The sequence below is a fragment of the Colossoma macropomum genome, unplaced genomic scaffold (genome assembly GCF_904425465.1).
Source record: "Colossoma macropomum unplaced genomic scaffold, Colossoma_macropomum, whole genome shotgun sequence".
NCBI classification, from domain to species: Eukaryota; Metazoa; Chordata; class Actinopteri; order Characiformes; family Serrasalmidae; genus Colossoma; species Colossoma macropomum.
The window spans coordinates 2,221,844-2,231,514 of NW_023494795.1; the positions used below are offsets into that span (position 1 = coordinate 2,221,844).

The window sequence follows — 9,671 nt, forward strand, 5'->3', positions numbered from 1 at the left end:
AAAATGTCTTGTGATCTCAAGATAACAATCCAGAATATTATAACAGCTCATGGCCTCTCTGGACTCCCAGAGTTTGTAGTTTGCCTCTGAAACCTCCGTTTGGAGGGCCTAACACTGCGCCCTCCCCCTCTATCTCAACAAGAATCGGGACCCCCTACCCCTAGATGAAAATGCGCCAAATGGAGGGTTAAGGGCTAAGTGGTAGGGGCGAGGGGTGAAATGGGACTGGGCCTTGTCACCTTGCAGTCGGCAGGGAAAATAACTTTAACCAATAATGAGTGAGCTCCATTCTCCTGTGCCGGCTTACTGCAGTTTATGCAGTGGCAGAAACCCATTTAAATGGACTGAGTTTACTTACAATTAAAATATTAGTGTCACTAAAACTGTTGAGCTGTAGACTCTAATTTTACCATTATTTGCCAGGGTTTGTCATGATTTCCGCATGTACCATGTACTGGTTGTTTGCCTTTACTAAGAGAATCAACAAATCCATTTTGTATTAAGTTTACACTTTTTGTGTTTTCTGAAAACTTACATTCTTTGAGTAAAATATCAATTTATTCCAAAATAAGTAACCGTGCTTGCAATTTGGAACAGTTTCTACCCACAGGCTGTCAGGCATCAGAACAAGCTGTGAAGCTGTGGGTCCTTCCCCAACTACCATCTCACTCAGTCACTCTGTCAGCATTATTATTATTATATCATATCTCTGCTATGGACAATAACAATAACACTTTAAATAACAATAACACTGAGTCACTTTAAAATATATATTCTTAACAGATTATCCCTTGTTAAATATAAATATATTTGCACAGCAGAGAGGGTTTTTTTCTTACATAGGTCCCTCCTGTCTCTATATTTTGTGTATATTCAATATATTTCAGTTTCAATATTTTCTTTGTATTTTTACTTTTACTTTGTTTGTTGAAACTTGAAACAATTTTCTAGTAAAGTTTATTATTAGCCTATTTTTTATTGTAATGGATCATAGAAATGTAGCCTACATAACAATAATTACGAATTATTATTATTATTATTATTATTATTATTATACAGAAGCAAAAATGATATGCTCCCACCAGCTCAGACGGCGGAACTGAGAAGCGGAGCAATATTTACAGCCCCGCCCACGATAAGCCACGCCCATATTAGCTCCTCCTCCACCCAAAGCTCGTCCAGGAGCGATTCACTGAATCTGACTGGTCGAGTAAACGCGAGTAGACGCGTAAAGCCGGTGTGAAACGAACTTTCGGTTTCATTATTGAATAAATGAGACTTTGTTTCAGCGAAGAGTCCGTTTGACTTCAACCCGCTTCAAACATGTGGAATAACTCCAGTAAGAGAAAGGTAAGCGAGTCTGAGTCTGAGGTGATGCCTGTTACACCTGACTGCTGTTTCAGTGACAAACATGCTGACTCCTCTGTTTCGTGGCGAAGGAGCTGAGAGAGAGGATAGAGCGGCTGTCTGGATCAGTAGAGCCGGCGCTGCGCGGTGAGGTCGCTGTTAGAGACTCTTCATCTAAAGACCAGCTGATTTTAAATACATGAGCTGTAAATCTGCTGAATCTAAAAACCCTGTTTATTCTCTAGGTGCAGGAGTTGATGACAAAGAGCTGCTCACTCTGACGAGGGAGGATTTAAATGAACTTTTTCCTGGAATTGAGAATTTCCAGCTGCGGAGAAAGATCATGCAGATGGTCAGCGAGGCAGCGCAGGTAAGCTGGCAGCTCAGGTAAATCACACTGACCGTGGTGGAGATGAACTGCGGCGCTTAGAGAACCTCATATAAACAAACGTGAGTCAAAGATGAAACGGGACACTGCATAAGAGAGCAAAATCACACTTCATACCTTTTTCCTAGTATATGACTCCCTCTGTTATTCGCAGCTGTGCTAATATTAGACCGGTTTAAGATCAGATAAGATCAGATAAGATACGATCATTCTTTATTAGTTCCACATTGGGGAAATTCTCAGTGCTACAGCAGCAAAGGGAGAGCAAGACACTCGAGAAAAAGAGAAGAAGTAACAAGAAGAGAATTAACAAGCAAGTAATTAACTTTGTTAAGTACTTAACAAGGTTTTTACAGTCTGTTACTTGTTACTTTATAGACAAAATATAAGATACTAAAAGTAAAAAATAAGAAAATATAAACTCTATCCTGCACAATTAACAACATAAAGAATTATAAATAAATAAAAGCAAAAATATTTACACTGTTAAGATATTTTTCCCAAATATCATTACAGTGTAAAAATGTTTACTTTTATTTATTTATAATTTTTTATATTGTAGCATTTTTTATTTATATTCTTACTTTTTTATTTTGTCCTTCCAGTCTTTTAAAGATTTTGTAATTAAAAAAAAAAAAAAAAAATTAGTATTGTTATCACTGGCGGACTCAGGTGTGGGGGTTGGCTAGGGGGTGACCACTCTGCCTCGTTGTGCCCCCCTGTCAGTATGTGAAGTACCCCCTGGTATTTGGGGGTCCCATGCTGGCTGGCTACTCCAGTGTTGACTAGCTGCTAACTCGCTCGCCTTAGTGCTGCTGATGCTTCAATGACAACAAAACGGTTGGTTTAACAGTTCTTCTTTTGGAAATACTGTTCCCAGTTTGTTGATGCGCTCTTTCACACATTAATCGAGATCTTATTGTTCTCCTATTTTGTCTTTAGTTTGGGAAATGAGTAACAATTCACTTTTTCTACCAATATCTTGGAAAATTGGACGAGTTTTCAGATGTACAGATATGTTATGGCAGGGTTTCTCATCCACTGGCACACACAAGGGCCTCTGGTGGTCCTTCTGGTGGTCCTCAGGCCAATACTGGGGGGGTGCCAGTGGTCAATGCTGGGCAATTGACTTAACAATAAAAAAATACTATAAAATGTTTCCAAATGGAAACTTTTATGTTCACTGATGCATGTTGCATACTGTGCTAAAGAATTGCCATAAATGAAGTTTTCAAGCAAAAAAGCTGATTTTTGTCTTCTTGTGGGGCTTCATGCTTACTTGAGACAAATGCGTGGGCCTTGAGGTGGTAAAGGTTAAGAAGCCCTGCGTTATGGCATTGTAAAGTTTGTCCGAGGTATCCCAGGCATAGTTATACTTGCTAGGCTATTTGAGGACCAACTGGGTGAACCAATCTGCTGCAGCGCCACCCTGAGGCAGAGCAGTGCTGCATCTCCGGTTAGTTAAGAACACCAAGGACAGAAACTCACTGACTGTGGGTGAAGCAGATAAACAGTGACCTCTCCCTGAATGTATATTTAAGTGTTTTTTCCCTGACGAACAGCATAACTTCATAATTAGTTTATTCTCAGTGACCCCTCAGAATTTAGATTTGGAGACATTCAGTCGGTCCAAGAGGTTAATTAGGGGATCCTGGACTTATATTTTGCACTTTGCCCCATGCTTAACAAGATGTCACCGAAGTGCCCTGACAAAGTGCCCACTAGGGTGTCCCTTCGTACAATAATTCATGATCATGTGCTCTCTAGAGCAGGAAAGTGCCCTTCTAGTGGAGAGAACGTGATGCAGTGGCCTATAAAATGTCCTTACAATGGTTTAAACGTTGATATTCCCTAAGGATGCCCCTCAAATGGAAAAGGGTGCTGTTATGAAGTGCCCTCCATGCCACCCGTACCTGACAGTGTCCCAAGTGTAGAGAAAATGGCATGCAGTGCTGTGTAGGGTACTCCTAATTAGATGCTGTTTTAATGGAGAAGTGCCCCTCCAGTGGACAAAATGGGATGCAGTGCTGTAAAGGGTGTCCCTTACTTATGAGAATGTGGGGAAGTTTCCGTTTGGTTCCCAGTGGAGAAAATGATGTGGTGCCATAAAGGTGCCCTCACGATGGGATAAACTTGATATTCCAAGAAAACATGATAAGGTGCCCCTGCAATGGAGAGAAAAAAATCACATTCTCCCCTACAGCGTGTCCTCTAGAACTGGCTTTCCCAAAGTGGGTGACATGATGACAGTCTTGTCTTCCACCAAATGCACTATATGGACAAAAGTATTGGGACACCTACACATCACACCTACAGGAGCTTTTATCAATCCTATTCTAAATCCATAGGCATTAATATGGAGTTGGTCCCCCTTTGCAGCTCTAACAGCTTCCACTCTTCTGGGAAGCTTCTACAAGATGTTGGAGAGAGTCTGTGGGAATTTCTGCCCATTCATCCAGAAGAGCATTTGTGAGGTCAGACACTGATGTTGGACGAGAGGGTCTGGCTCACAATCTCCATTCTAGTTCATCCAAAAGGGGTTTGATGGGGTTGAGGTCAGGACTCTGTGAGGGCCAGTCAGGTTCTTCCACACCAAACTCACCCAGTCAGGCCTTTATGGAGCTGCTTTGAGCACTGGGACTCAGTCATGCTGGAACAGGAAAGGTTATTCCCCAAACTGTTCCCACAAAGTTGGAAGTGTACAGTTGTCCAAAATGTCTTGGTGCTGAAGCATTAAGATTCCCCTTCACTGGAACTAAGGGTTCTAGATCAACCCCTGAAAAACAGCCCCATATCATCATCCCTCCTCCACCAAACTCTACAACTGGCACAGTGCAGTCAGGCAGGTAACGTTCTCCTGGCATTCGCCAAACCCAGACTCGTCCATCAGACTGACAGATAGAGAAGCTGATTGGTCACTCCACAGAATACGTTTACACTGCTCCAGAGTCCAGTGATGACGCTTTATTCCACTCCATCTGACGCTTGCCGTTGTGCTTGGTGAGGTAAGGCTTGTGTGCAGCTGCTCAGCCATGGAAACCCTGCCTTGAAGCTCCTGGTGCAGTTTCTGTGCTGATGTTGATGCCAGAGGAGGTCTGAACTCTGCGTTTATTGATCAGCAGAGTGTTGGAGACTTTTATGCTCTACGCTCCTCAGAACTCGGAGACCCGCTCTGTAACTTTACGTGGTCTCACACTTCGTGGCTGAGTTGCTGTGATTCCACTTTTCAATAATACACTCACAGCTGATCATGGAAAATCTAGGAGGGAAGAAATTTCGCAAACTGACTTGTTGCAGTGGTGACATCTATCACAGCACCCCGCTCTAGTTCAGTGACTCTTTAGACCCATTCTTTCACTAATGTGTGTAAAGTCAGGCTGCTCGGCTAGCTGCTTGATTTTATACACCTGTGGCAATGAGACTGAATGAAACACCTGAAATCAGTGATGAAGAGGTGTGTCCCAATACTTTTGTCCATATAGTGTACCTTAAAAGGATTTTGAGTGTACTTTTCAAACCCCGCTTACATTGTAGTATAATATAATTACTTAATAAAATGAATGTAGTCTGAGCTGTAACCCTGACGCCCTGTTACAGTGTGTGTGGAACGTAACGCAGCTTTCTTTGAAGTTGGATAGATTGCGTTTTACAAATAATGCATTACTAAATGCTAATGTACGTACACTCTACGTGCTTTAATAGATAACTGTATGACATATTTTAGCTGAGCTGCCTAGCTAAGGAGCTAACTAACTAAACAGGAACCTTGCTTAGCTGATTCTAGCTCATTATCTTCTGAGTGTTTATATGTAAAGCTGATAATGACCGTAATTAAGTAAGTTAATTGTGTTTTGGTGCTGCTTTGCCTGACATTAACCTGCATGCACTTCTCTGCTCATATGGAAAAATATGTTCCAAATGTATTTGGAAAATGGCCAAAAATGTATGTATTAAAAATATCTTAAAATGAATTTATTTGTATTTGTTATTATATTTTTAAATTGTATGTAGGTATAACAAAAGGCTACATTAGGTATGTGTGCGGTAGACGGTGCTGTTAAAGGTTCATTTGCTAATACTTGAAATTAAGATACTGGAACACAAATTCATTTCAAACAGTAAAGTGCATTTCATACATTTTCACCTGTATTTACATTCACATACATTTATTTGTTCTGTGGTCCATTTCTAGGTGTAACATTTCCCCATATATATTTTTAAAGAGTTTTATTTAAAGATATATTTGGTTTATATGGCGATATTTACTGAAATACATTTTAATGTTTTTTTGCAATGTGATGTATTTAAATTGTATTTCAAATATACAAAAATATATGTCAAAAATATGTATTTTTCCATAAGAGTGCTACAAACACATTTGGAACATATGTCTTAGGCCAAAACCTTAATTCAAAACTGTTGTAAAACAATTTCTCAGGCATCAAGCAACATATTCATGAACATCTCATATGTAGTGATGCAGCTTTTAGACGCATTAAACTCTTCAGACGTCTGGTTCCTGTCACCACTACTGTGAACAGTTGTGACTCAATATGTTTCACTAGAATGGAGCATTTCACACCAAACCACTCCGAATGACTTGTCTACATCTAAACCATTTAATTACGCAGAAACTTTGAAAAATTGGTGGAATTCCCCTCTAAAGACACAGTATATCTTTATCATTTTTAACCTGAACGTTTGTTTTTTCTCTAAAGGAGCCACTGCAACCAAACGCCACCACACTGGTTGGTGCACTGAGGGATTTGATTGAAAGGAATGACAGAAGTGAGTTCTTTAGGCTGTTTGACATCTACAGTAGACGATGACATCACAGTCATAAAGAGCTCCCTAATACAAACTCACACCAGACGGCTTTTCTGCACTGTGATTTTCAGGTGGACCTGCTGTGGACAGCATGGTGAGAGAGTATCTTTGTGCACTCAGGGACTTGGAAAAGCATCTCACAGCTGCACTGGACTTCCTAAAACCCCACATTGAACTACTGGAGAATCTCAGTCACGTTCCTGCACAAAGAGAAGCAACTGGATCTGCGAAGACTTTGAGTCTCAGACACTCTGCGAGTGAAAACCTGACGCATCCAACCTCATACAGTGTACCTCCCCAACCTGGTGAGTTATGGAAAGAGAAAAATGCATCATCAGGTTCTGAGTTAGAGCTTCTTCATTCTTTTAACTTTCCAACACTGTAAAACCACAAAAAGGGACAAAATCAAAATTACTTTTGTGTCACAACAATATGTTACACAAATAGATTGGGGATTCATATTTCCTGTCGTGGATTATTTTCCTTTCAGTGAAAATCCACTCACTTGTGTGTGGTAATACTCTGGATGCTCACAGATCGATTCTCAGACTTGTGCAACCAGTGAAAGAGAGCAGCCTGGAAGACTGTAGCGTCATTCTGGTCTTCTGTCCGATAGCAACACGAGCCGGAACGGACGTCGAAGCCGCGATTCAGAAAATCCAAGGTAAGTTCAGGTTAAATCTGAGTCAGTTTCTTCTTCAGCTCTGAAAATGGTGCTGAAATCAGGATCATCTAGTGACCCCATCTAGTACAATAAACAGATTTAGAAAATTATACACTACACAGTGCTGTGCAGAAGTCAGAGACCATCCTTCATTTATTTAATTTCCAGTTAAAACTTATTTACTGAAAATCAGCAATATAAAGTCTAAAGAACGTCACCTGAATGTTTTACACGCTTCAAATGTCCGTGTTTCAGTCAGAAGTCGCGTCAAACCCAGAATGAATCCCAAACGGTTCCTGGTTAAATAGTGAGCTGTGTAACATTAAGAAATTCTAGCTTCTGCTGTCAAATAGTGACTCCCTGTCGAGTCTGAATGTGGATGAATCCCAAATTCTCAGCTGTATTATTCACTGTTGGGCTGCAGGGAGCAGGGAGCCGTTTGAGATTCAGCCCCAGCGTGAGAAAAGTGGCGTCGTCAGACTGGCAGAAGACTCTCGGTGGTGATTTCGTGACATAAAATTACTATAAACTGAAAGTATTTACATTAAACAGTGCTGTGATTATATGTTCACTGTTATAGGAGAAAAGTTCATCATGAAAATCATGAAATGTCTGCAGTTTACAGTGACGGGCGACCGAACGTTCTTCTCCTCATTCAGCAGTCGATGGTTGCTTAGCAACAATACCGTACTCTAAAGGAACTACATTTCTTGGCGTAATACTTGTTTATGTTCATTACTATTAATAATAATGCTAATAAAAAACACAATCTAAAACACTGTGCATTTTAATATATTTTAAGTTGGACGCTGTTTTATAAAGGCAATAAGCCACTCAAGGCAGTGAGTTACTGCGATTTCATCATGGGGAAGGGAGTTTCAGCCCCCTTCCCGTGATAAAATCACAGTAACCCACGGCCTCAAGTGGCTTATTGCTTTATTATAGCTGTTTTTTTGTATGCAAATTGTAGCAGTAACTCACAGAAGTGATATGGGACTGAATAACAGATACAATCTGACGAAGGACTGAACAAGTGAAACCTGTATTTATGTCATGATGTTTTCTTATTTGAACAGGTCCCAAAGCAGCCATACTGGTAGTGATGCACCACACACAAGACCAAGAACACACTGGAGTCAATCCCAGGACTTTGTCGGCTAAACCAAACATAGTGGAGTGTGTGAATGTGCTGTTCCACGACTCGGTGCCAGGTCTTCTGCTCTCGTGTAATGCAAATAAGCAAGCGATAGCCCAAATACAGGCTGCCTTGCAACAATACAAGTGATCTGCAAATTCAAACCATGAGAGCTGGAGGAAATGATGGAGCCTCTACTACATTAACAGATTGAGAAGCTGTACAACATTGAAGCTGATGATCGTGGTTTTAGTAGAGACACTGTTTTTTAGCAGAAAATGCTTGTAACTACATCTAGCCTGAAATATCACTCACTCACACTGGCCCTTATTCACCATAGCTGTGTAGAAACACTGACATACAAACAGGAAACCGTCGTCAATGAAACAAGAGATGAATCAGCTTCAGCAAAGAGGACACGTGAACATATCATCTCTGGCTTCATTGCGTGGAAACAAGTGCAGCACACGAGTACCTTATTTACATATCATTTGCAACAGACACGCCCCAATTTGCCCTCATATACATATCAGTTACATAAAGCCGGCTCTATGAACAAAAAAATGAACAAAATATACTTTTTTTTTTAGATTTGTGTTGTGACTGTTTTCATAAACACTGTGTGATATTAATGCAGTACATGAGCTTCTGTACTGTGTAAGCTGTGTGTGGTATTTTATGGAGGTAGTTTATTATATCAGTAATATAAAGCAAAAGTCTTTAAATGGAACTTATAGTCACAGCGTTTGTTTATATCAGTGTGTGTTAGAAAAGTACATCGACTTGAGGATTGTTCTGTTATTAGCGTTATCACTGTTATTCTGTTTTTACGGTTATTAATATTATTGACAATAATTGTTTATTTTACTGTAAGCAGGCGTTTTTCATGCTGTTAAAATTCCGCACAAATTTACACAGATTTCTACCAGACACGAGTTTGATCGGCAAAGATGAAGGTGATGAACAAAACTTATGAATAAGGGCCTCTGTGTGCTGTGATGCTGTTAGCTATGCATTTCTTCCTGAGGGGTAGTACAGTGAGAGTATTTTGAGCCTAGATGCTCATCTGAAGTGACATATTTCAATTAAAAATAGCTCATTTTAAAGACGATTAGTTGTTAAGACAAGAAACATCGGACTGGTATTGGAGAGGTAAAGGTGCATGATGGTAAATGCTGCCTGTTATTATTGTTTTCCTCGACAAAAAAATGATTTAAGCAACAAAAACGTTTCAAAATGTTATTTTTTTATTATTTTATTCACATTTATTTTGTGAATATTGATTTCCAAAGAAACTGCTAAAATAGTAG

At 40.0% G+C, this 9,671-nt stretch overlaps 1 protein-coding gene across 1 annotated transcript; it reads left to right on the forward strand.

Moving 5' to 3' along the window:
- The first annotated feature begins 1,211 nt into the window (after positions 1–1,211).
- Positions 1,212–8,511, forward strand: si:ch211-245h14.1 (uncharacterized protein LOC563420 homolog). Its single transcript, XM_036582567.1, has 7 exons — positions 1,212–1,350; positions 1,440–1,494; positions 1,593–1,717; positions 6,454–6,523; positions 6,634–6,867; positions 7,053–7,226; positions 8,303–8,511. Exons 1-7 carry the CDS (start codon positions 1,324–1,326, stop codon positions 8,509–8,511), a joined length of 894 nt encoding a protein of 297 aa, XP_036438460.1. The 5' UTR covers positions 1,212–1,323.
- The last annotated feature ends 1,160 nt before the right edge of the window (positions 8,512–9,671 follow it).

Excerpts from the sequence above, each read along its gene's own strand:
- si:ch211-245h14.1 (XM_036582567.1), top strand. The coding sequence starts at position 1,324 with ATGTGGAATAACTCCAGTAAGAGAAAG. Across the intron at positions 1,718-6,453 it reads TGGTCAGCGAGGCAGCGCAG|GAGCCACTGCAACCAAACGC; the intron begins GTAAGCTGGCAG and ends TTTTCTCTAAAG. Across the intron at positions 7,227-8,302 it reads CGCGATTCAGAAAATCCAAG|GTCCCAAAGCAGCCATACTG; the intron begins GTAAGTTCAGGT and ends TTATTTGAACAG.